The sequence below is a fragment of the Dromiciops gliroides genome, chromosome 1 (assembly GCF_019393635.1).
Source record: "Dromiciops gliroides isolate mDroGli1 chromosome 1, mDroGli1.pri, whole genome shotgun sequence".
Taxonomy (NCBI): Eukaryota; Metazoa; Chordata; class Mammalia; order Microbiotheria; family Microbiotheriidae; genus Dromiciops; species Dromiciops gliroides.
The window spans coordinates 22546354-22574188 of record NC_057861.1 but is presented as its reverse complement, the minus strand read 5'-3'; the positions used below and the strand labels follow the sequence as shown (position 1 = coordinate 22574188).

General features: G+C 46.3%; 1 protein-coding gene across 1 annotated transcript; it reads right to left on the bottom strand.

Moving 5' to 3' along the window:
• Nucleotides 1-23914, bottom strand: HRK (harakiri, BCL2 interacting protein). The gene is made up of 2 exons (XM_043975881.1): nucleotides 23561-23914; nucleotides 1-5459 (listed from the first exon to the last, which is right to left on the bottom strand). Exon 1 carries the CDS (start codon nucleotides 23912-23914, stop codon nucleotides 23621-23623), a length of 294 nt encoding a protein of 97 aa, XP_043831816.1. The 3' UTR covers nucleotides 1-5459; nucleotides 23561-23620.
• Between the last annotated feature and the right edge of the window lie 3921 nt (nucleotides 23915-27835).

The following is a 27835-nucleotide window of genomic DNA, read 5'->3' as shown; positions in this document are numbered from 1 at the left end:
CGTCCTGTCGCCTTCCAGCTTCAAGCTAGAATGGCAAAAAACCTCCCTTCTTCCCAGCAGACCCCAGGCTGACCGCACACAGCCCCTAGCCAACTGGCTGGCTGCTCTGACAGTCACGTGACTGCCCTCACTGGGCTTCCAATCATTATAATTTTGCCAGGCCCCTGTAGGCGTCAGCAAGTGGTGATGATGTGAGGTGCCAGTGCCATGGCAGCGGCTACAATCAGTGGGTGGAGTGCCATGGTTTACGGAGCCCCAGGCCAGTGTGCGCCCCGAGGTTTTTTTTTTAATTTTAGCCAAAAGATGGGGTCATAAAAACCTCAGATAACAATTAATTCTTTACATCTCCCAACTCCCAAATCTAGCACTCATGGATCAGGAACAGCAGGGGGTCTGTGTTGACCCTTCCTATCCAGTCTCTTGTGTGGGTTGAGTCCTGGCCATCTTCAGGCCTCCAAACAGGGAAGAGAGAATCCCAAGGGAGCAGCCCCTTCCCACCCCTCAGCCCCAACCCACCTCCAGAGCCCTCAGGAGAGAAAAATGAAAAGATCGATCAAGGCTTTAGGCTCAAGAGCACGGTGAATTTTTTAATAAAGTCATTATAAATATGTACAAAGCATTTTCAAGGTATGAAATCCTTCTTACAAATCAGCACAGCAAACTTGTCACATCAGAAACCAGAAGGGTGCATTCTCAAGCTTGTGGCATCCCCATTGAGGCTAGGCAACACATGGAGACCTGACAAACCACATGGTAAAACCTGTAAACCCCACTATAGAAACATTCTGTGCCCAGCTCCAAGACTCCCCCATAAAAAGAGTTCTTCACTTTGTTCCTGTCCTGGAACCCTGGGAAGTCTGCTGAAGCTTAGAGGCCCCTTCTCAGAAACGTTTTTAAATTAATAAAATACATAGGATTACAAAGGAAATCAGTTGTCTTGAAATAAAAATGTCATTTTACCCCAGTCCAAATTCATGGGCTGTCTGAAATCTATTCCGGGACCCCCTGGGGAGTCTGTGTATCTCAAGTTAAGAAACCCCTCCCTAAAGTAAATTATTCTTCAAAAGCCAGGCTTTTAGTGAAACAAAAAGGCAGGGTAGGGGGCACCACAGAAGGAATGGGTTTGGGAGGGACTTTGGAAATGGGAGCAGATGGAAGGCAGAAATGTTTTTCCAGAACCCAATGCCCTGGGATGATGGAAAGACAAATAAGATGCTCCTTCTAGGATCTTCCATTCTTGAGCTATAAGGAAAATTGGGAATCAACTAGACCAACCTCTTCATTTTGACAAAGGAGGAAACTGAGGCCTGGAGAGGGGACATGACTTGCCCAAGTAGAAACTGGTCGCCTGTATTAGAACTGGAATTCAAACTGGGTCCTCTTGTCACCAAAGTCAATGTTCTTTCCATGCTGTTTCTGGGGACTGGGACCCAGAACAGGTAATAAATAAAAGGAAAAGTAACAGTATCCTAAAAGTATGGGATGGGTTAAAAAAAACAAACCCAGAGGATACCATTCCCAGCCTTGTCCATTTGGAACAATACATCCTTTTCAATGGAACCAGATAGTTCTCCTGGACCCTGGTCCAGTCACATGGCTATACACAAGGATGGAAACTTCAGTGGCTTTGAACTATGAAGCCAAGGGATGGCAAACTCGCTTGTCCTACTGGGGAGTACCCACACCTCATTGTTTTGACTAATTCCCACACTGAAAGGGACCTCTAGCATCACCTAGTCTGTCATCAGCCAGGACAGCCCCCAAAACATGAACATAGACAGTTCTATTATATACTTAAAACTCAATATGGAAGAAACCCTCCGGCTACTCCCTAAGTCATCCCTACCAGTGTCTCAATAGATTTCTAATCAGGAACGACTTCCTTTCATGTATGTCTAACCTAAGACTAGAGTCAAGTGAGGCCACCTATTTTACTGTAAAGACGCAAAGTCTCCAGTGGACTGACAGGAAGGTGGCAAGCAGAAAGGAGGAGGCTACAATTTTTAAAACCTGCCTTTAAAGAAGGCAAATGCTTGGCCTAACCTGGGTAGGTTTCATCATAAGATAATAAGATCTAGGACCAGAAGAGACCTAGGAAAATCCCCTCACTCTTTTTCTCTAATGGATGAGGAAACTGGAATCCAGAAAGATGACGCTCAACCAAGGCTACACAGGTAGTAAGCAGCCAGGACAGGATTTGAACCTGGGTCCTCTAACTAAATCTGGTCCTCTCTCCACCACCCCACTCATCTAGAAGTCTTTTCTTATTTTTCTTCTAAATGATTCTTTTCTCTCAGCTTGATTCCTCTGCTTATGGCTAGGCTGGAGGCCACAAAATTGTGTGGGAATGCAGTTATGTGGCTTCCCTCTTAACTCTCAGCTCTGGTGATTTCTTGACAATATCCTGCAGCGGATAAAAAGCCACCAGACTCCTCCTGTATGTTTGGTAAATATTCAAGGATATGAAAAGCTGTTCCAGCTGGTTATCTCCAACTTTGGAGGGAGGTAAAGAAAAAAAGAAGAAGAAGAAATAATTTGCTTTGAAGGGAGTGACTGCTGATGAAGAATCTTGAAGTCTCAGGAGTGCCCCAGACCCCACGTTCCCCACCTCCCAGGGATGTAACCCATTTTCTAGAGTAGTGGGTTTTTTTTTAAACTGAGCCCAGGCCATTCTTCCTTGGAAGCCAGCACCTAGACGATGATCTCAGAACCCACCCCCCTCTGCTGTACCAAGTCAGTCTGCTGAAATCCAAGATGAGGTCTTTCTTTATTTTAAGCCCTGCCTGACTGCTTCTCTCCTTCCCTCCCTCCCTCCCCCTCTCCATCTCCTTTGAGGCTCTGCAGTGAAGCTCGTCAAAATCAATGACTTCTTAGTGTCTGGAGAACAAGGGGAGAGAGAGAGAGAGAGAGAGAGAGAGAGAGAGAGAGAGAGAGAGCAAAAGAGGGATAATGAGGAACCTGAGAGATGGAACTCATGGTCAGAATACAGACAATAACCAAAGAGCCCAGCTCACTATCCCATGCAATCCCCGTAATGCATTGAAAAGACAGCAGAGACATATATGGGTATATATCATGCGTCAATTTCCTAATACAAATGTCAATCAGGAGTCAAGTCTCATATCAAAATGAGCATAAAAACAACCCCTTGTCAAAAGCAGGGGTCACAAAGAAGTGCACTCATCCTAATGATGTGCCTCCCCCACCCCACCCCCAAAATGCAAGGTTTAGATACACATTTGCTAATAATACATGGAAGCTATGTACAGTGAGTCCTAGCCATAAAACTTCTGGGGTGTGCCTGGATCTCTCAGCAAACTAGCTTTCCTGAAATCAAAGTCTCTCCCAGACTACAACCCCCACACCTTTGGCTGGGGGAAATTCTGTTCCCCTGGCAGGAGTGATTTAAAGGCTAACTGAAGAGAGAAGAGAGAAATCCAAGTCTAAGAAAGGGATCACTGACTGGGAGTGTTTCCTTCTGTACCCCCAAACTGGAGACCATCAGATAATCCTACAAATACTAGAGGAGTATGGAAAAGGCAACCCTTAAATAAACACCATCTTGTGGTGCCACCTAATGCCAGGAAGCTCACCCTGGGCAGAGTCAAGGACAATGGAACAGATACTATGTTAAGCCAAGAAAGGGTTCTGACAGAGTCCTAATATCCCCGAGTAGATGAAGGAGTCAGGTACACGTGCCGCCCTCCTTTTCTCATCCTCCCTTCTAGATGCCTAACTCCAACATCCATCAACAGGGCTCAAAGCCTCAGAATACAGGCCTATGGGATCACAGGAAAAGAGAGGTCCAAGTACCTGGAATATAGAGTTAAATGTCAGCATCGTGTCTGCTCCACAAAGTCAAATCCAACTGACCATGTGTGAGAGAAAGGAGGATGGTTCAACTCTCTTCATATGTTGTCCATTCAAAAATGTTTAATGTAAGAATTATTTAGAAAAAGCTAGAGGGGAGGGGGAGGTGTAGCAGCAGGAATTGGGACCCTGCCATGAAGCTCTTCCTGCCTTCTATGGGATCCGCCTCATTTCAGCAAATGCCAAGGGATCGGTCCCATTTCAGCCAGATGAGCCCAATGAGCTCCTGCTACTTGCGCTGTGCTCTCACAGCTGGGACTCCCAGCCACCAAAGTGAGCAAAGCCTCTGCCCACAAAATATGTGCGGTATCATTTGGAATCTACAGCCTGAGCCTTCTCTATCTCGCCCATTGAGACAACAGGAGATGGAAGCCCAGAGCAGATATATAATACCAGCTGTTATTTCAGTTTTTTTTTTTCATGAAAACAAAAATAATAACAATAATAGTAATGATAATTGCTCCCTAGAGGGGGGGGACTCTGGAGCCAAGTTGCACTCAGAGGTGCATTCTTATAACTGATCTATAAACTTCTGAAAATAGTAACTTATCTTGAAAACCTCTGATGCCTTGCCAGTCTGGTGCCTACTGCTGGAATGCCCAGCAGCTTCTCCCCTCCAGCCCCTGCTTAGAAACCCTATTCAGCATCTTGGCTCTTAAATCTCCCAAATCCAAGAGTAGGAATCCCTTGGAATTGCTGTGAAATCGATTCCCAGGGTAACTCTTGAGGAAGGGGAGAAGTTCCCACTTATTTGTGGGGCCAAGTTTCCTCTTGCTGAGTCTTCCCTAATCCTTCCCAGTGCCCAAGGTGTGCCCCCAAAGGACCCAAGGACAGGAAAGAATATGGCTAACAGAACTTGGCAATTTATCCCTTTTAAAACAAAAACTCTGAACGAGCGAAATTAGTTCCTCTCCAGTCCACAGCCCCATGAGCAACTTCAGTAAAATAGTAGCACCAGAAAGGCAGGTTAGCACCAGGCAAATATGAAAACAAAGCACCAAAGATACCAGACAGATAGAAAAATGGATCTGCCCCTAGTGGGGCAGAGTTTCTATATACACAAACTGGGCCTCATCAGAATGTTCCAAGGTGAAAACACCCTGGACCTTGTGCCCACCCTTGCCAAGACTAGCAGGCTTCCATTTCCCCATCTGTATCCCCCTGGTTGTTATCACCAGAGGTTTGACTCTGGCCGTGGGAAATGTGCTAGCCCTGTCCCAGGGGGCCTTCACTTCCTGCGCCTCAAACGCGGAGGGGACAAATGTTCATACAGCGAGTCGCATAAAAGGAACGGGAACGCCCGTTCTCAACAAGGCATGCAGATTTGATAAATATTCCTATTCTCTCTTATATATATATATATATATGGATATGTATATATATGGATAGGTTTCTGTTTCTATTTCTGCTGCTGGATGTCTGAAGGTCACCTCCAGTCCAATTTGGCATTCCCGTTGCCCAAGGTGTTTTGATGTCCTCCACTTTCCGCTCATAGTGCCACCCTTCTGGGCCAGTGGCTACTCATGTTCTGGATTCCCTCCAGGAAAATGGGATCCAGCTTGCTCCAAGGACACAGGATTTTCTCCAGCCTGGGGAAACAAAAGATTTGCATCTTGGTTAATATGGAAACACGAGTGACTTCTGCTCATCAAGGAAGTAGCACCTATTAAGTAAGCATCTACTCTGTGTTGGGCACTCAAGATGACAACAACAAAGAGGCAAATCTTTGGCATTACATATTCCGAACTAGAATAAGAGGCTGTGTGGTATAATGGAAAGGGCATCGACCCTCAGGAAGCAGGAAACCTTGGTCCAAACTCTCCCTTTCGTGCTTATTCCCTGTGTGACTTTGGGCTAGTCACCCAACAACTCTGGGCCCCAGTTTCCTCATCTGTAATCTGAAGGGGTTGGACTAGAGGGACTCTGAGATTCCACTGATCTACATTCCTATGGCCCAATAAGGTACTCTTAGGCAGGCAGAACCATAACTAGGGTGAGATAATTGGGCTTTGATCCAGGGAAGAACATTTGAAGCCCCACTGAAATGAGAAAGGACATTTTTCTTCCCCTGCCTACATTACCCCGCCCCCACTGCCCGTTTCCTCCTCCTTCAATAGTGGAGAAACCAGGATGGGCTCCCTCTCCCCACTGCATCTCCAGTAGTCACATCTCAAGTGTATATCCCTCATCGACCACTGCTACTTGTCCCAGGTAAAGCAATTGTTAGATGTGTTTATGCAGCCAAGAACGAAGTCTTCTATTTCTCTCCTAATCCTAATTCATTCAGAAAATCAATATTTGCCTAGTACCTGCTGCACCCACAGTCTGTACTAGTTCTTTGGGTAGGGGCCTCCCAAAAATTGTTTGTGTCCTACATGGGAATTTCTAGTCCTTGAGTTGTTATAGAACCTATTGTGCCCACAGCATAGAAACTAGTTTCTAAAGTGTTTTACCCACAACAATCACATGATGAGGAAACTGAGGGTCAGCCCAGTGAAGGAATTTGCTGGGAGACCCCCCCACTACCTTCTTGTGACAGCCCATTTCCACTTTGGGACAGCTCCCTTCATTAGAAAGCTCTCTAGACATTAAGGCTAGACTTGCCTCCCTGTGGCTTCTACCCAATGCTCTTTGTTCCACCCTCTCTGGACAAGAGTAAGTATAATTGCTCTTGACTATGACAGGCATTCATATACTTGATTTTCTTTCTTTTTTTTTTTGGTAAGGCAATTGGGGTTAAGTGACTTGCCCAGGGTCAACCAGCTAGTAAGTGTTAAGTGTCTGAGGTTGGATTTGAATTCAGATCCTCCTGACTCCAGGGCAGGTACTCTATCCACTATGCCACCTAGCTGCCCCTCATTCATATACTTGAACACAGCTCTCATGTCCCCCCAAGTGTTATTTGCTTCAGTTGACTCTTATATGACAAGGTCTTGTGAGGATTAAAAATATGAGACATAGTTTCAGTGTAATTTAATCATTTTATTAATAGGCCAGTGGGTTTTTCGTTTTTTGGGGTTGGTTTTTTTGGTTTTTTTTTTTAGTGAGGCAATTGGGGTTAAGTGACTTGCCCAGGGTCACACAGCTAGTAAGTATTAAGTGTCTGAGGCTGGATTTGAACTCAGGTACTCCTGACTCCAGGGCTGGTGCTCTATCCACTGCGCCATCTAGCTGCCCCAGGCCAGTGGGTTATTAATAAAAGGAGGTCTATTGGTCATCTCTCTCAGACCAAAGACCCCTCATGGAAGTGGGTCCCTCAGTTCATACACCCTTCCAATTGTAGGAGGTTCATTACATAGCAATCAAATCTAATTGGTTGACATGATTGGAGGGGGGTTATATTAAAATGAAGTCTGAAGATTCATGACTCAGTTCACTCAACTCTTGATATCAGAGAAGGAATGTGGACCCCTCACCCAAAATAGTTTTCCACCTAGGTGTGCTTTAATTTCATTAGTCCTTCAGCTAGCTAGGATCTATCTCCACCCAAGATTCTTTGTAAACTTGGGTAGGGTTTGACCCAGATGAACTTGGAGTGGTAGAGGAGAAAGGACTAAGAAAGAAGAGAAGAGGGGCAGCTAGGTGGCGCAGTGGATAGAGCACCAGCCCTGGATTCAGGAGGACCTGACTTCAAATCCAGGCTCAGACACTTGACACTTACTAGCTGTGTGACCCTGGGCAAGTCACTTAACCCCAACTGCCTCACGAAGAAGAAAAAGAAGAAGGAGGGGGGGGGAGAAGGAGAAGGAGAAGGAGGAGGAAGAAGAAGAAGAAGAAGAGGAAGAACAATGGTGATAGACTTGGTTCTCAGCAGTGCAATGATACAAAACAGTTTCAAAGAACTCATGATAGAAAATGTTCTCAACATCCAGAAAAAAGAACTGTGGATTATGAATGCAGATTGAACTGTATTGTTTCTACTTTTGGGCTGTTTTTTTTTTCCTTTTTTTTTTAAAGTTTTTTCCCCTTGTACTCTGATTCTTCTTTCACAAGATGACTAATGTAGAAATATGTTTAATGTGATTGTACATATATAACCTATATCAGACTGCTTTCTGTCTTGAGGAGGAGGGAGGGGAGGATGGGAGAAAAATTTGGAACTAAAAATCCTATGAAAACAAATGTTGAAAACTATCCTTATATGTAACTGGAAAATAATAAAATACTTTTAAAAATAAAAAGAGAAGATTACTGGGTCTCTCAAGATATCAGTTATTAATAATTCTTTCTCATAGTCTCAAGAGCCTTCCCATCCTAGCTGCCTTCCTTTAGACATTCTCTTGCTTATTGGGGTCCTCCCTAAAAAACATGACCTCCTCAGAACTGAGCATAACCATCCAGATGTGAGCTAAATAGGGCTACATACCACAGGACTTCCTGGTCCTGGCTGCTATTGGCTTTCTGGTGGAACATGTTTCTTTTTTCTTTTTGCATCAGGAGTGCTTACAGGGGACAAGAAAATAACTTTATTAGAAGGTGCCCTGACACCTTTTAGAAGCTCCTTCTACCTCTGTCTTCTTTCCTTTTTTTTTAAACAAGAAAATAAGCTAGAGTAGGGCACAGAGCCGGTACCAGTGTTAACAGCTTATAAAGCTGTATAAAAAGACCCTCTCCAGGGGAATAATCATGGAAGGGGAGAAGGGTTCCTCTGGTCCTAATTATCACTTAAATAATGATACATTTCTCTGGTGCTGGCTTATTAGGAAGCTCAGAGCTGAAAGGAGGCTGTGATGGAAGTTAGAATGATGAAGGTTAGAGCCTGGAGATATATACATAAGGAAAGGGAAGCTTTGGGTCTCAGTTTCCCAGGAAAATGTAGCATCAACATAGCTAATATTTAGATAACACTTATTATGTTCCAAGCACTTTACAAATGTTATTTCATTTGATCCTGACAATAATCCTACAAGGCAGATGCAATTATCACCCCCATTTTACAGATGAGGAAACTGAGACAGACAGGTGAAGTGACTTGCTCAGGGTCACACAGCTAGTAAGTATCTGATGACAGATTTGAACTCAGGTCTTCTAGACTTCAGACACTGCTCCACTTCAAGGTCTGGAGAAATTCATCCCTTCATTGGCTGTAGGACAATAGATTTTGGGGGGTCACAGAAACTCTGGGGGAGCATCAGATGACTTATAGAGGGGTTGTAGTTTAGAAGAAGCAATCCCACTGATGAAACTGTAGTTTAAAGATATTACCATTGCTATTAACAACCCACAAGCATTTATTAAGCAACTACTACTAATTCTCGTTTCCCTCCTTCCTAAAACTACTTATCCTGATCCTCCACTAGCCCAGATTTCATGTTATAGAGGCATCAAAGTAGGAAATTCATGGTTGTTAATAACAATGATGATGATGATGCTAGTAAAAACAATAGTAAATTCACATTTTTCTGGTGCTTTAAGGTTTACTACATGTTACAGACTGGGGCTACAAAGACAAAGGATGAAATGGTCCCTGCTTTCAAGTATCTTCAATTCCACAATAAAATCAGACACCGAAATCATAATAAAATTAGACACTGAAATACTATATTCTATAATAAAATCACAGATTGAGTCCAACCCTCTCATTTTACAGATAAGGAGATTGAGACCCAGTGAGATTAAGTGATTTACCCATGGTCACACAGGAAATAAGTGCTAGAGATGAGATTTGAACCCAGGTCCTCTGATATTAGAGTTAGTATTTTTTCCATTGTACCACATATACATATAATAGTATAAGAAGAAAAGGATGGGGGCAGCTAGGTGGCGCTGCAGCAGATACAGTGCTGGGCCTGGAGTAAGGAAAACTCATCTTCCTGAGTTCAAATCTGGTCTCAGTTACTAGCTATGTGACCCTAAACAAGTCACTTCACCCTGTTTGTTTCAGTTTTCTCTTCTGTAAAATGAGCTGGAGAATAAAGTGGTAAACAGCTCTAGTATCTTTGCCAAGAAATCCCCAAATGGGGCCACACAGAGTTGGACATGGCTGAACCCACTGAACAATTGCATTTTTATTTATTCTGTTAAATATTTCCCAATCGTACTTGAATCTGGTTCAAGCCTCACACAGGCGGCAGGTGGCACATTTGACACCTGATGTAGAAGGTGGTGCTTGAGTTGGGTCTTGAAGGAAGTGAGGGATTGATGCTATGAGGCAGAGGTGAGGAGGGAAGACATGACTAGCACGGGGGAGGGGTACTACCCCAACTCCACAGACAAGGACTGCCAGGAGGCGTGTCCGGAGTATATGATGCTCTAAACTAAGACAAGATTTGTTTATTTGCCATAATTTATGGTCTATTGAGCCTCTGTCTGTTTTTTTCTGGACTGGTTAGGCTCCTAGGATCTTAGATTTAGAGCAGAAGGAGCCTTGGAAGTTATCCTTTCCAACCTCTCGTTTCATAAAGGAGAATACTGTGACTCTGGGGAATGGTGACATAGATTTAGAGTTGGGAGGGACTTCAGAGGCCATGGGGTCTAACCTGGTTTTACAGATAAGAAAATGAAGGCCAAAGGGGAGTCATTTGGGTTCTCTCTCTGCTTTCTGATACCGTGGAGAAGTGAGGTTCATTATCACATGAGAGCTGCCCAGCTGAGTGGAGTTGGTGTTCAGGAGCAAGCCCCCATAATTTCTCTGAAGACAGGGCTTATGTCTCCCATAAGTCTCTGCATGATCTTGGATGACAAATATTTATGGAGAATGATGACAGTAAAGGGTAGTAGAAAGAGTACCAGACTGAGAATGGGAGGACCCAAGATTAAATCCCAGCTCAGCTACCTGTGTGATCTTGGACAAGTCATTTAACCTTGGTGGGGAGGGGATCTATTTCTTCATGTGTGAAATGAGGGAGTTGGACTCAATAGTGTCAGAGGTTCCTTCCCAGCTCTTAATCTATGATACTCTAATTCACTCTAAATTACTCTAACCTCTTTGGGCCTCAGTTTCCTTATCTGTAAAATACACACAGAGCATTCGATGACATTTAAAGTTCCTTCCAGTGCTAAATCTAATGACTTATGAGGTGGCACAGTAAATAGAGAACCACGCCTGGAGTCAGGAGGATCTGAGTTCAAATCCAACCTCAGGCACTTACTAGCTGTGTGACCCTGGACAAGCTACTTCACCTCGGCTTCCTTAACTGCAAAATGGGGATGATAAAAGCACCTGTCTCCCAGGATTGTTGTGAGGATCAAATTGCACAATATCTGTAAAACACTTCGCACACAGTAAACGCTTAATAAATTCTTGTTTCCTTTCTTACCAGGACTAGTCCATCACCAGCCCACACTTCACACCACAAAGAGACACCAGAATAGGACTTTGGTGGTGAATAATGATAACTCACATTTTTCTAGTGCTTTAAGGCTTATAAAGTGTTTGCCCTCAATAGCTATCCCTGGGCTTTAGTTTCATCCTCTGGGTAATAAGGGCTCCCATTGGAGCTCAGTTCGAACTTGCCAGTATTTCCCAGCCTACTATTTAAGCTGCCATCAGGGGGCCAATTCAAAGTGGGGGGGTGGGCAGGGGGCGATCTTCATTATGCCCTTAAAGGTATTTTCCCAGAGATGGAGGTGGATTTGCAAGCAGTCATACACACACACACACACACACACACACACACACACACACTCACTCACTCACTCACTCACATGCAGTTCCATCCCATCCCACCCAATCTTACTAGCAACCAGACTTGCTAGTTGAATCTACTAATGGGGAAGAACTATTTGCTCCATACACTGAACTGCCCTACGGGGGATCATATCCATAGATTTGGCCTCTGAGTGCCCTGTGCAACCCAGACACAGAGCAGCTGGAACGCAGACATCTCAGGAGCCAAGTCAATAAATAAGGTAAATACAATGGCGAGGCTGATGTAATCGAAAACAACGGGGAAAAGGCAGCCAGGCTCAGATTAATTGCAATGGCCAATCTGGACCTGACAGAAGAGATGACAGAGCACACGCTTCCCTACTCTCAGGTGTGCCGACTGGGGTATAAAGGGGTGAAAGAGGGCATCCTCCATCTTGCACCTCCCAGCTTTTCATAGACTATACTCTATGCCTGCAATCCACTCCCTACTAACTGCCTTTCTTTGATCTGGTATATACTTATAAGTGCACATGTTGTCTCTTCTAACAGAATGTAAGCTCCTGGGTGGTGGGGAACATTTCGTTTTTGTCTTAGCATCTCTACTACCTGGAGACACTTAGTAAAGGTTTGTCGATTGATTAATTGATTGAACTCATTGGAGAGGTTCTACATTTTTGTCATTTGGGTAGATAGGTGGTACAATGGTTAGAGTTCTGGGCCTGGAGTCAGGAAGACCTGAGTTCAAATTGGGCCTTAGACACTTACTAGCAGTGTGACCTTGGGCAAGTTATATAACCTCTCTGTGCCTCAATTGCCTCAACTGCAAAAGGGGTTCAATAAGCACCTACCTCCCAGGGTTGTTATGAGGAACAAATAAAATATTTGTTAAGCACTTGCACAGTGCCTGACACATCGTAGGCATTATGTAAATGCTAGCTATTATTAATTACTCTTATTATCAATTGGTTTTGGTCAACTCTTTTCTTTTCGGTTTTTTTTTGGGTTTTTTGGTGGGGCAATGGGGGCTAAGTGACTTGCCACCTAGCTGCCCCTAACTCTTTTCTTTTATAGGGAGTGGGGGTAGAATGGAGATTTGGGAAATGATCATTATAAAAAACAAAAGGCTTTCCTTTTAATTCAATTCAGAAGCAATTATTAAGCACCTACTATGTATAAGATTTAATACAAGGCATTAGAGCTAAAAAGACATTTAAAAAACAATTATAGGGGCAGCTAAGTGGTGCAGTGGATAAAGCACCGGCCCTGGATTCAGGAGGACCTGAGTTCAAATCTGGCCTCAGACACTTGACACTTACTAGCTGTGTGACCCTGGGTAAGTCACTTAACCCTCACTGCCCTAAGGGGGATATATGTGTGTGTGTGTGTGTGTGTGTGTAAATCAGGCCTTGGCCTCAAGAGGCTAAACTCCTCAAGGCTGTGCATCTAGACTAGCCACCATGACGAAACTGTCTTTTCATGCTGGCCCTTTCCTTCACCAAGATGGCTCCCTTCGCCCACTGGGGAATTCCTTCCAAGGCCCCCATTTTGGGGTCAGGCCTAGGCTGGCCAGCCTTCATTCCCCTCCCAGATGTGTATCTGACTCCATAGGCTTTTACCAGCATGTCCCAAGCAGGGACCTTCTCCCCTCTACCTCCCCTCAGTTTACAAATCCCTTCTGCATTAGATTGGAAGTTTCTCAAGGTCAGGGAATGCCTTTTTAAAAAACTGGTATTTATATCCCCAGGGCACAGTGCCTGACATATTGTAAGTACTTACTGAATGGTTACTGCCTCATATTCTGCTGGGGAGACTAACATGTACCTAGATAAGTGTGTACAAAGTAACCACCCAGTAATTGGAGAAAGCATTAACAACCACGGGAGTTGGGTACCAATACAGCTATGTAAAAAGTTCTTTAATAAGGGAAGTAAAAGAAGTAAGGAGGGAGGGAGGAAGGGAGGGAAAAAGGAAAGAGGGAGGGAGGAAGGAAGGAATGAAGGAAAGAAGGAAGAGAGGGAGGGAGGGAAGGAAGGAAAGAAGAACATTTGGACCAAGTGAATTTTTTTAAATTTTTAATTATTTATTTATATAATTTGTTCTTATATCACTTTCTTATATGCATCTAGGCCTCCCTGCTTCTCTGTCTACTGAACCATCCTTCTGACAAAGATTAAAAAAGAACGGGAAAAAGCAAGTCAGAAAAACTAACCGACACATCAAATCAAGTCAAAATACATTTAATCAAGGGCTTGCTATGTGCCAGGCACAGCTAATGGAATCAGATACTCAAGATACTCCGCCTCTGTTAAGGAAAGATGTGTTTTCTTATCTATTCTTCTAGGATACGCTAGAATCAGTTACCCTGAAGGACCCTTCCAATTCTAGGAGTCTGATTCTATGAAATTAATTTGTAAATTATTTACTTTTATTATTTGATGTACTTTTCATTTTTGAATTCTCCAGTGTACCCACAGTACAGAAAGTAAGGTGTGAGATAGGAAAGGGCAATGTTTGTCCAGAAATCCCCTTCAGGTTTTATAAATAGGACGAGTTCCTATAAAACATAACAGCATGCTATTGAAAGTCTATTGACATGGAACGTTTCAGCCTCTGATGCAAATAGTAATAGCTCACGTTTACAAGGCAAAGACAAATGGACAGCCCGTGTTTTCTGTTGGTCTCCATACAATGTTATTAAGCTGAGAGGAAGGCACTTTGGAGACACTCCTTTTGGAGAAAGTCTCACAGGATGAGAAGTGATGGATGAGCTGTGATCTGCCAAGCTGAAGGGATTATCCATAAGGAGCTAGGTGGTACAGTGGATAGAGCAAGACCTTGGAGTCAGGGAAAACTGAATTCAAACTTTTCCTGAGATACTTATTAGCTGCATAATATTGGGTAATTTACTTAACTGCCTTCTGCCTCAGTTTCCTCTTTTGTAAAATGGAGATAATAATAACACTTACCTCCCTTGAGGTAGGGAGACCAGTTAGAAGGCTATTATTGCAACAGTCCGGGCATGAGATGATAGAGGGCTGTGTGAATAGAGAGAAGGAGCCATATATGACTCATGTTGTAAAGGTAGACATCATAAGATTTGGGAGCAGCCTGAATATGTACAGTAAGTGAAGAGGCGAGAATGATAGTGAGGTCGTTACCAAGCACAGGTGATGGATGAGGGAAGATGGTGGTACTATTCACAATAATTGTGAAATATAAAGGAAGAAAGATAATGAGTTGTTTTTTGCACCTGTTGCGTTTGAGACGTCTACAGAACATCCGGTTTGAGATGTCCAAAAGGCAGTTGGTGATGTGGGACTGGAGTTCATCAGAGAGAGAAGGACTGCATGTACAGATCCGGGAATCATCTGCATAGCAATGATAATTGAACCCAGGGGAGCTGATGAGATCACCAAATGAAACTGTACAGAGGGAGAAGAGAAAAGGACCCAGGACAGAGTCTTGGGGGACACCCATGGTCAATGGGAACAAAATAGATGATGAATGCAACAAAGGAAGACCAAGAAAGAGTGATCAGACAGATGGGAAAAGAAACAGGAGAGACTATGGATATAAAAGCCTTGACTGTAGAGAGCATTGTACTGTATAACCTGGACCAAAGATTTCATGTGATGTAGCAGGAAAACCAAGGCTGGATTTGGAGTGTGTGTGTGTGGTGGGGGGAGGCTGGCTCCCAGCTCTGCTCCTTACTACTTGACAGTTTGGGGCTGAGATAGTTCTCTTCTAGGAGCCTCAGCTTCCTCATCTGTAAAATGAAAACTGGATGACTTCTAAAGTCCCTTTTGGTTCCAAATCCTAAAAAGGACCTCGAGGATTCACGTTGTCTCCCTCATTAGATTGTAAGCTCCTTGAGGTCAGGGACTGTTTTTTGCCTCTTTTTGTATCTCAGGTGCTTAGCACAGTGCCTAGGACATAGTAGATGCTTACTAATGTTTATTGAATTGAATTGAAATTCATTCTATCCAACCAGGCTTCATATTTCGAATCCTTTCTACCCATCCAGGTGGACACATAGCCATCTGCCCTACGGCTATACCCAACCCACACAAAATCACCACTTCCCCTTTCCCATCTTTCTACCTTTCCATCTGGCCACACCAAATCAACACTAGTACTGTTTTTGGAAAGGCACAACCAGTCAGGTTGACAGGCATTTATTAAGCTCTTACAGTGTATCAGGCATTATCTTTAAACACTAGGATTACAGACACAAGCAAAAAGACAGCCAGGTGGTAGAGTGGATAGAGTGCCAGGCACGGAGTCAGGAAGACTCATATCTTTGAGTTCAAATCTGGACACTTAGTAGTTGTGTGACCCTGTGTAAGTCACTTCACCCTTTTTACCACAGTTTCCTTATCTGTAAAATGAGACAGAGGGCAGCTAGGTGGCACAGTGGATAAAGCACCAGTCCTGGATTCAGGAGGACCTGAGTTCAAATCCATCCTCAGACACTTGACACTTACTAGCTGTGTGACCCTGGGCAAGTCACTCAACCCTCATTGCCCCGAAGAAAAAAAATGAGATGGAGAAGGAAATGGCAAACTATTCCAGTATTTTTGCCAGGAAAACCCCAAATGGACACAACTAAACAAATCCTCAATAAACTTCCATTCTAATGGAGAAAGATAACACTTAAAAGGAAGCTAACAGGTGGGGCATGGTAGAAAAATTCCAAAGAATGAGGAGTTCAGATCCTGACCACAGACTGCTCTTTGCTTTCAATCACCATCCCTGTGACTCCTAGACCAAAACTCCCTTCCCCACCCATCACTCCTCCACATGAATGGTCTAATAGAATGCAAGCTCATTGAGGACAGGCACCATCTCACATTTGTGTCCTTGGTGCTTAGCACATAAAAGGCATTTAATAAATTCATTAATACATTTTTCATTCATTCAGCTTTAAGATTTAGACCTGGAAGGGACCTTAGAGATCAGCTCAACTGTCTCATTTTACAGTTAAAACTGATAAGATCATGGATTTGTGGCTAGAAGGAACCTGAGAAATCATCTAATCCAGTGGTGTCAAACTCAGGCCAGGCATTTTGACTCAGATTAATATTACCTATGCGGTATCGTATTTTTATTATATTCTTAAACCTTTCCAGTAACATTTTTTTTGGTGAGGCAGTTGGGGTTACGTGACTTGCCCAGGGTCACACAGCTAGTAAGTGTTAACTGTCTGAGGCCAGATTTGAACTCAGGTACTCCTGAATCCAGGGCCAGTGCTTTATCCACTGTGCCATCTAGCTGCCCCCTCAAGTAACATTTTAATCTGTTTCCGCAGCACTTAGGAGTTTTGCTGCCCACTTGCCACCCCACCAGAAGTGGGTTTAACACTTCTCAATACCCTCATTTTGCTGGCAAGAAAACTGTCGCTCAGGGAGGGAAGTGACTTGACCAGGGGCTACCATGGAATTCCACCATGGGTCTTTCCCAGTCTAAATCCCATACTTTGTTTGCTGAACCATGCCTATCCTAGACTTGTTAACCTTCAAATAAGCAAAGTTGAGACAAAGAAAGAGAGAACAAGGACATAGGGGCGGGGAAAGTCTACGTGTGATGAGGCACTTTTGCCCCAGTTGCATCCATAAGGTGAGCTGCTGGTGGTGTATTTAATTATCCCCATGTACAGTTGTATTTACATCCACAGCTCAGTCACTTGTGACTTGGAATCTCACCAGGAGAGTTGGCCAGCTTCACAGCCTGAACATGTGGCGGTCGGGAGGAGGGCTGTGTCATTAGCTCGCCCGTTCCCTCACATCTGGACGCTTCCCGAGGTTCCTTCAGATCACTAACCAAATGTCTTCCTGATGAGCCCCCTCTCCTCCTCTTCCAAGTTAAAGAAGCCCTCAAAGTCTTTGCTGGAGTGAAGCGCAAGGGGGAGGGAGGGAGGGAAGGACTTGCAAGCTTACCTGCAAACTCCCCCCTTTGGCACTGAAAGTTGCCATCATACGTCTCCACTCAACCTTGCCTACCTTTCTCACCTTCCGCTTCATATGCCTTTCCTGATTCCTTGTCCCCCCACCATTGCTAATGTTCCCCAAAATTGCCCTTGCATTTTGTTCAGATGTTTTATATACTGTTATGGGCATGAATTATTTCCCCCAATGGAATGTAAACACCTAGAGGGTTGGTATAGTGCCTAGAACATAAGAGGCATATGATAAACTTGTTGACTGACCAACTGATTGCCTACAGCAAGGCTTCTTAGCCTGAGGTCATGTTAAGTTTTTACACATATATGCATCCAATACATATATATGTGTACCTGTATGTATGTATGTATGTGTATGCAGTGCATGTATGCATGCATGTATGTCAATATAATTGGTTTCCTTTCTAATCCTGTGTATTTCATTGCATATATTTATAAGTGCAAGTCTGAGAAGGGGTCCATAGGCTTTGTTAGCTTGCCAAAGGCATCCAGGATACAGAAAAGATGAAGCCCTGGCCCTAGAATGAAGGCTCTCGCCCCGATCTCAAACAACATAGGAATGGAAATCATCCTCAATTGTACAGACAAAGAAATTGATAATTGCTTAAGGTCACTTAAGGAGAACAGAGCAGACTAGGATTTGAATTCAGACTCTCAGGCTCCAAATTCATTCATTTATTTGAGTCACAATCTGAGCCCAAATTCATTTATTCTGCAAAGAAATGAAAACAATTCAGGCAGCATTTATAAAGTACCTCTTTGGTGCCAGGCTGTGTTCAAGGCACTTGGGTTATAAGAACAAAAACCGAAATGATCATCTTTTCACTGTTTCCCAGCTGCCTCTCACATCCTAAGGGCTCTGCTAACACACTAAACTATACAATCATCAATCATTAAAGCAAGCTCCCTCATTCCATGATCTTCCTTTCTTCCCCCCAAATCACCTGCTGAGTCTATCAAGTTTTTCCTCCTCTCTCTTTCCCTTAGCTTCATTTCTCCCATCTCTCCTTTACCATCAGGGTAAACTCTTGCCCCTAGACCTCATTTTCATTCCTCATCAATTCTGCCTCCTCTTCTCCCATAACTCTCCCTCCCCCTAAGATGTACCTACTCCTAAGTCTCTTTTGTATTTCTCTCCTAAATGCTTGGAGATTTGGGGGCTGGAAGGAACCTCATGGATCATATAGTCCAATTCTTTCATTTTATGGCTGAGCAAACCAAGACCCAATAAAAGGAAATGAATTATTTAAGATCAAGGTCACACAGATAGTAGGGGCAGGCAACTAACTAGGTACAAGGTACTGTATTAAGTGTTTTACATTTATTATCTCATCTGATCTTCCTGGCAATCCTGGGAGCTCAGTGCTAATATTATCTCCATTTGGGGAGACAGAATCAGAGAGAGGTTAAGCCACTTGCCCAGGGTCACACAGCTAGGAAGTGTCTGAGGCCACATTTGAACTCAGGTATTTCTTGCTCCAGGTCAGTGCTCTATCTACTGTACCACCTAAATTGACAGAGTGGGATTTGAACCCGGATCCTCTGCCTTCAGTGCCTGTGTTCTACCCACTGTGTCTTGGATTTGAACCACTGGAGGTATGGGAGGGAGTCAGCTCCAGTCACTCTGAGGGGGTGGTTTGGGGACCAAGGAAGCAGAATAAGAGCAGGCCGAATCTAGCCAGTTACTCACTTTTGAAAGGGGGCCTGATTAGTCACTGCCGACATTTAAATAGGTTTTATGGCTGGCAGCAATTTTTATCAACTTTTTCTCATTTGATACTCACAGAATTCATGACATCAAGAGATACTACAAGCTGTGTTATTCGCTCCAATATGGGGAGGAGGGGAGGGAGAGTTAGACTCATGATAGCACAGATATAGGGAAACTCAGGATGAGATAACCATCTCACCAATGCTAATCAGCCCCTGCTTGGCAATTTATAGTCTCAGACAGTTCCCTAAGAGGAGTCAGGAGCTTAAATGACCTACCCAAGATCATACAGTCAGTGCGAATCACGAGGACTGTTATTACTATTATTAGTAAAAGTGGCAGTAGTAGTAATAATATAGAGAGGCAGCATTGCATAGTAAATAGAGATCTGACCTTAGAGAGTCAAGAAGACCTGAGTTCAAGTCCTGCCTTTGACTCATGTTGACTCTGTGATCTAATGCAAGTCATTTAAACCTCTTGATGCTCTTGGGCCACTCTCTAAGATTAAAGTGCTGGTCTTTTTTTAGTAAAGTGACTGTCATCATTTGAGAGCTCACAATATCACTGAAATCACCAATCTAGTCCCAGCCCCTGGCCTATTCTTTTTATTATCAGGAAAGGTCTCATCAGCCTTCACCCTAGGGCCCTGGCATGGGCTCTGGGGATCTTGGCCCATCTGATCAATAACCTTTGTCTTCACTTGGGCCTTCTACTGGAGGGGTGTGGTTTCCCCACCATACCTGAAGGACCCGTGATTTCACACTCTTTCCACCAATACAGATTGCAGCTGCTCTGTATCTTAGGAGACAGATCCATCTCTCTCTCTCTCTCTCTCTCTCTCTCTTAATTAAACTAGGTTGGTTCAGACTAGGATAGACTCACAGTTCACCACCAGGTCCTAACTCAAACTCTTTCCTGTTTGGTAGAACCTGCCAATGCTTATGCTCCAAGAGAAGCAATTCCACCCCGCCCCCCCCCCCAAACAGAAGCCAGGTTCATCTTCAGGCCATGATGAGAAATGAGAAAGGAACTTCAGTGGAGTCCAAAATAAAATTGAAGAAGTTGTTATTGTTGTTTTAAGAAAGACATTAGAAGGGTGGCAACTTCTTAAATTTTGGTCCAAAGAGATCATAGCAACTAGGTGGATTAGGGTGCTGAATTTTGAGCCAGGAAGACCTGAGTTCATATCCTGCCTTGGACACTTACTAGCTGTGTGACCCTGGGTGAGTCACTTAACCTCTATATGCCTTAGTTTTTTCTTCTGTAAATTGGGGGTGATGATAATAGCACCTACCTCACAAGGTTGTCCTGAGGATCAAATGAGATAATATATGCAAGGTGCTTTGCAGACCTTAAAGTGCTAAGTGCTAGCTATTGTTAACATTATGGTCATCTTAGGTTGAGAACTTGAATGAAGGGTACAGATGGGAAAACTTGACTTGTCCAGGGTCATTTGGATGGGACGTAAAATCTGGCTCCAAATAGAATTCTCCTTCCCCTGTAGGACACCGCCTCCCCTCTGAGGTGCTAAGGCTGCCGGGATAACACTGGTCCGGGTCTGATCTCCACAGGGGTGAAGGTGGTTTGGATTCTTCCCGGGACCCCCCATTCATGAGCTCAAAGCACTGGCTCCGGGGTAGGACGCCCCACCCAGGTCTGGAAATTGGTAACCCCGGCAACGCCCAGGACAACCCTGGGAGAGACCTGTCATCACGGCTTCCCCCATGCATCCCCCATCCGACCGCAACCCTTGTCTCTCCCGGCGGGCGCCTAGGGCACCGGCCCCTTCCGAAGCTCCCTCCCAGGCTATGGGCAGCCAGCCACACCGGGACCACGAGCATCCCCAGCCCCGCCTCCCCCTGCGCCGGCCGCCCCGCCCGCCAGCCCGCCCGCCGATCTTCGGCGCCTCCAGGACGCCAGCCCCCCCAGTCACCCCGCTGGCTCCTGCCTGGTCAGTCAACTCCCCGAGGTCCGCGAGAATGCTAGCCCTTGCAGAAACCTGAGGAGAACGAGGGTTGGCCGGCCCCCTCTGCGCTTCCAACCCCGCGCCCCGTATCCCGAGCCAAGGGACCAGGAATAAGCTGTCCCCTGACAGCGCTCAGCGCCTGCTTCTCTGCCCCCATCTTTCTAGATCCTGGTTTTTTCAGTCGCGTTCTTTCTCATTGTTTTTCTTTGGCTCATATTAAATTCTCTAGACTCTCTGCGTGGTACAGAACAGGGTTCAAGGCCTGTCTCTCACGCTTTACTACCTGTTAATTCACTTAACTTACTCATCTATAAAATGAGGGGCCTGGATGAAATGGAGATTCCGGTCCTAGACCTGGGAACTTATGGGCTCCTCCCATTGTACTTCTTCTCTCTCAGTTTAACTTTGTAAAATGAGGGGATTGAACTCGATATTCTCGGATCTACCACCCCCTACACTCCAGGGCCCAATAGTCTATATTCTAAGGTTCCTCTCCTCTCGGAAAATCTCTTCTCTAAGAGCTCTCCCCGCTCCGACATGCTAATGTTCTAAGATCTCTCTTTTGGCATTCTCTGTTCTAAGAGCCCTCCCGGCTCTAACACTGTATGTTCGAAGGTCTTCACCAGCCCTTACATCCTATCCTCCACGTTCTAAGAGACCCTTCGACTATAATTGTCTAGGATTTTATCTTCCTCTTCCTCTTTTTTCTCTGCCTTTCCTTCGTCTTCCTCCTAGTCCCATCACTCAAACTTGCTTTTCTCCCTCTACTCATTTTTCTCTTCCCTTCCTTCTATCCAGAAAGTTGTTAAGCAAACAAATAAACAACAACCAAAAAAACAAACAAACAAACAAAAAAAAACCAGACTACGTCCAGGGCTAGACAGGCAGGGGGCCTTCCCTGTGCCTAGGGAAGACGTTAAAGTGGCTCGTCTTGCTCCCACTTTGGGCAGGAGTGGGACTCAAGGCTTTTTCCTCTGCCACAGGTTAGAAGCCTAGCAGGGGTCGCAGACCAGGAGAAACTCACAGGCTCTCTTTTGCAAGGGGTCAGCTTCCTCGGACCCACGAAGCACCTGTCACCAGATCTCCCATCACTACAACCCCTTGGACTGAGGGGATCCGAATCATTCTCCCTCCGTCCCCCACCGCCCACGCCTTGCTAGTCTAGAGAGTACGGACTCGGGACTTGTCTGCTAGCGGCCGCTCCGGATTGCGAGGATGCAGACGCACACAGAATGCAATCCCTGGAGGAGCAAATCTCGGGATGCTCAATGCACTCCGGGGCCCAGACCTTGGGCATTCGTGCAGGCGTCGTTGGCTTCCTCAACAGCGCCTTTCCCACTGATTACCAGCAGTGTTTCTGCCTTTTTTTCTCAGCCCCGCCGGGATCAGCCTTATTCTCTTCCCTGGTCCCCAGTGTCCGTTTCCCTCATGAAAGCCCCCCCCCCACTTCCCTGCTACCACTGCTGCACCTCCCATCTGTCCGGTCTTTCAGCCGCCAATGGGACAGACCTGCTTATCTTTACATAGCTCGTGCTTAGTTAGCCGAGCACCCAGAACAGCTGGGTTCAGTACCTATTAGTTGATGAACTGTCCCCTGGACCGTCCCTCTTCTCCCACCCTTCCAAGGGGACTGACTGCCTACTCCATTGTAAGCCCCAAACTCAAGGGCCTTTCCCAGACAGGCTCTTGGCCCGGACCAAGCTTCTGGGGGGGGGGGGGTACTCTTTGGAGCTCCCATGTGGGACACTAGATATGAGATAGAAGGAGGAAGCGAAAGTTGGTTAAGTCAAAAAGAAGTGTCACGGCCTAGGGAAAGAGAAATAGAGGAAGGCAGGAATGGGGTGGGGGTGGGGGGAGAAATTGAGGAGAGAAAACCAGAGCAACGGGCAGAAACTCCGAGAAACACAGGAAGGTACAGAAGAAAGACTGTTAAAGATGGAGAGCGCAGAAAGGAAGAGAAAGAGAGGACAGGACAGGACAAGAGAGGGGAGGAGAAGAGGGGAGAGGAGAGGAGGGGAGAGGAGAGGAGGGGAGAGGAGAGGAGGGGAGAGGAGAGGAGAGAAGGGAGTGAGAGGAAAGGAGAGGACAGAACAGGACAGGACGTGGACAGGACAAGAGAGGGAAGGAGAGGACAGGACAGGACATGGACAGGACAAGAGAGAGAAGGAGAAGAGAGGAGAGGAGAGGAGGGAGTGAGACTTGAGAGAAGGGAGAGGGGGAAGAGGAGAGTGGGAAGATGGGGAGGAGAAAGAAAGAGTCGATGAGAAACTGACGCACCGACAAGGAGAATGAGAGTAAAGGAAGAAAGAGAGAGAGGGCAGAGGCAGGTGGGGAGCGGAGAGACCAAGAGAGAAACTTGGATCTCTCCAGTCCGAGCCCAGCGCGGCCCGCGTCTGACAGGAGCGGCCCCGAAGTTTTGCCCAGCCCCAGGTAGCAGGGCCCGGGCCGGCCCCAGGACGGTACCTGTTGCTTGGGCTCCGGCTCGGTCTCCGCTTCGGCCCCCGCCAAGAAGCCCCCGCGCTCCTACAAGTTCCTCCTCCGGAGCAGCCAGGCCGCCAGCGCCGCCACCTGAGCGGCCGCGCACAGCCAAGCCCAGTAGACTGGGAGCCCGCTGCCGCCGCCGGCCGCCTCGGCTGCGGCCCGCCGGCTCCGCGCCCGGCGCCGCCACATGGTCCGCTCCTGCAGCTCGTCCCCGAGCGCCTTGAGGCGGGCGGCCGTGAGCTGAGCCGCCGCCGCCGCGCGCTGCTCGAGGCGGCCGGAGCTGCAGGCGCACACCGCCGGGGGGCCGCGGCCGCGGTGCAGGGGGCACGGGCACATGACGGACGCCTCCCGCGCTCCTTCTCCTCCTCCTCCTCCGGCTCGACTCGCTGGCTCCGGTCCGCCCGCCGTGCCCCGGCTCGGCCCCGGGTGCCCTTCTCCGCCCGCGGGCACCGTCCTTTCCTGGCTCCGCTGCGCTTCCAGCCGCGTGCGCTCCGGCTGCGCCTCGATGCGCTCCGGCCCCAGCTCCGCACACCAAGTTTCTGTTTGTGTACGTGTGTGAGTGTGTGTGGTGTGTCGGGCGGGCGCTGGAGGGGCGGACGACGGCGCTATTATTAATTAAAGTGTCACATGGTAGAGGGGGGGAGGGCTAGAAGGGGGGTTACATCATCCGGCCCCGGGGGGGCTGGAGGCAGAAGAAACCGAGAGGTAACTTTTAACCCTGCCTGTGCCGGGAGCTAGGCTGGGCTGGGGCTCAGCAGGGGGGTCGGACTCCGCCCAGCCGAAGCTCTCGGCCGGGCCAGGATCGGGCAGCCTGGTGCGTTGCTGGGGACACCTGCAGGGACCAGGAACGGAGCTCCGGGTGTGATTTCCTCCTCTGTTTTGCGTTGGATCTTTCTCGCTTTCCGCCCTGGCGAGAGGCCGCGTCGCTGGTGGAAACCAAATTATTCTTATTATTCATGAGTGCATTTATTTGGGGAGGGGGAGTGGGGAAAGACCAGTGTCGCGGAAGAACCTTATCCTGGGTCCAACGCGACCTAACTTGGCAGGTTTCCGGCCAGAACTTGTCCCCGACCGCCCCCTCGTCCCGAGATTCCGGAGCCTTCCCAACCCCGGTTTTAGCTGGAGGGGGCTGTGAAGAGTGAAACCAACTTGAGCTCTCATCTCTCCGAGCACCTGTTAACAAGTCTCCGAGCTCAGCTGCTCATTGCTGGCCCCCGCGCGCCCTGTCCCCCAGCGTCCCTGGGAGAAGCCAGCCACAGCGTTTTGGAAAGAAATGTCTCTTTTCTCCTATCAAGCCTTTAAGGGCAACTTTTGCCTTTTTAAGAGTTCTCTTTCTCCTCTCGCATCCTCCTCTCCAGTCCTAGCAACCTCAGTGTAGCCTAGATGTGTTTGAAGAGCAGGAACTGGGGAAGGAAGATGGACCACCCCTATCTCTACGGTAGAGGTAGATATACTGAGGCCCTTAGCTTGACGGGGTGTTCTTCAGACAGGTGAGAGGGGTTAAATCTCCAAATTTGTTAAATCAGGGGTTAAATCCCCAAATTTGTGAACGATGTAAATCGGGGGATGGGATGGGCAAAGGCAGGTCGGCGTTCCATAGTTTCATCTACAACACTGGGTTCCAAGGTGGAACCTCAGACCTCATGCCTTCTTTTTCTGGAAGCTTTCTCCAACCCCGATTAATTTCCGAGCCTATCCTCTGTTAATTATTTCCTGTTTATCCTGTACGTAGGGGGGCAGCTAGGTGGCGCAGTGGATAAAGCACCGGCCCTGGATTCTGGAGAACCTGAGTTCAAATTCGACCTCAGACACTTGACACTTATTAGCAGTGTGACCTTGGGCAAGTCACTTAATCCTCATTGTCCCACCCCCACCCCCAAATAAAATAAAATAAAGTATCCCGTAAGTAGCTTGTTTTGCATGTTGTTTTCCCCCATTGGATTGTAAAGTCCTTGAGGGCAGGGACTGTCTTTTATCTTTTTTTTTTTTTTTGCGGGGCAATGGGGGTTAAGTGACTTGCCCAGGTTCACACAGCTAGTAAGTGTGAAATGTCTGAGGCCGGATTTGAACTCAGATACTCCTGAATCCAGGGCTGGTGCCTTATCCACTGTGCCACCTAGCTGCCCCCTTTTATCTCTTTTTGTATCTCCAACGCTTAGCACAGTGTCTGGAACATAGCAGGTGTTTAATAAATGCTTATGGATGGATTAATGGAAATGTAGTACAACTTCCCTCATTATACCTATGGGGGAAAAGGCCAAGAGAAATCAGTGTGGTACTGTGGAAAGAGCTCTGGAGTGAAAAGAACTGGATTGGAATCCTGCTTCTGATGTTCCCTACTTGTGTGACCAGGGGGAGTCAATAAATAAGTACTGATCTGTCAGGCACTGTGCTAGGCACTGGGAACATAAGTACAGAGTTCAAAACAAGCCCTGCTCCAAATAATTTATATTTACTTTTCCCTTCCTGGCCTGTTTCCTTAACCCACAGATAAGGGGCTTGGACTAGCTAATCATTGAGTTCCCTTCCAAATCTAGATGTATAAACCTAGCCCAGGTGAACAAGCAGGATTGGGACCCAGGTTCTGTTAATGCCAGATTCAGGGTGGAGAAAGAAAACCCACTAGATTTCAGAGCTGGAAGGGCCATAAGTCTTATCCAGAGCTCTCATTTTTTTTTTTGGTGGGGCAATGAGGGTTAAGTGACTTGCCCAGGGTCACACAGTAAGTGTCAAGTGTCTGATGCTGGATTTGAACTCAGGACCTCCTGAATCCAGGGCCAGTGCTTTATCCACTTCACCACCTAGCTACCCCAGGGCTCTCATTTTATAGGTGAGAAAAATGAGGTACAGAGAGGGTTGACCTACCCAGACTTAGCCAGAGTCTCACAATAATTTGTGACTAAACCAGAACTAGAACCCAGGTCTCCCCTAATTCCCATTCATTACCTGTCCCATTTACATTCCCACCGCGATGTGCTACTAAACATTAATCTGTCCGTATACTTAAAAAGACATAGATGTATACATCGCACTCACAGACTGCTTGACCTAAAAGGAACCTTGTATTCCACCTGCATCACTCACACACACACACACACACAAGATTCCTAGTAGTTCCACCACTATCAGAATGCTCAGATGTGTATGTAGGGGGAAAATTGAATGAGAAACATTACAGTACAAGACCAGAAGTTGGTAGGATCTTTGGACTTCAAAGGATTCTACTGCCCCAATAAGCAGGGCCCTAGGAGGTTAAGACCTGGTTCTCATTGTCTCAAGGTCAAGATGATGAGAGGGTGGGCGAGCTCAGGTCCTTAGGATAACAGATTTAGGGCTAAAGGGACCTTTGAAGACAGTCCAAGCCTCTCATTTTACAGATAAGAAGGTGAAGCCTAGAGAGGTTAGGTGATTGCTCAATGTCTCTGTGGCTGATCCACGGTATTCGAACCCAGGGCCGCTGCCGGTGAAGCACTTCTGAGGGCACAAACTTGATTGTGGCCAGGGATTAGCTTCTCCAACTTGGATCTGCCTTCCTCCTCGCCTTGAGTGGAGCTTACAGTTCCCCAGCTCTTGCAAATGGGGACCTGATAAATTGCAGGGGTGTCGCATTCCAAGAATTAAGACCCAGTGTCTATTTAAAAAGCCCTTTCGGTTTAAATTGAACAATTTCCCCTTTAATCTGCAGGCTTTTAATGGCTCTCTTCACGGACATTAATTTTAATGGGACGATTATTACCCTGTTTGGAAGACTGCCCTTTAGATCTCCGGCTCCAGCCCCGGGAAGAGTCTGACTCAGTGGGTGGTGCTTGGGGGCGTCCCAGCAGCCAGCGCGCACGAGTCCAGCCTCCTCTTTAGAAATGGTCTCTTTAACCAAGGGCTGTGGGAGGCGAGATAATAATCCCAGATTATACATCAAGATCTGGAAAGGTTCTCGGGATCCATCTAGTCCAATTCCTCATTTTATAAATGAGGAAATTGAAGCCCAGAGACTTGCCTAAGGTCAAAGCAGGCAGCACCACCCAGTAGATGGAGCATCTCCACTGATTCCAAATCAAGCTGATTTACCACTATACTACATTCTTTCAATAACATTGTATGTAGCATTTTAAGGTCTGCAAAGCCCTTTGCTTGCTACACATCAGCGGAGTAAGCAATACAAATAGTATAGAGCAGGAATGCTTGTTCCTGTATGGGTTAGACTACATGAGCTCAAAGGTCCCTTTACAATCTGACAGACTGTGGTTTTGCAATTTCTAT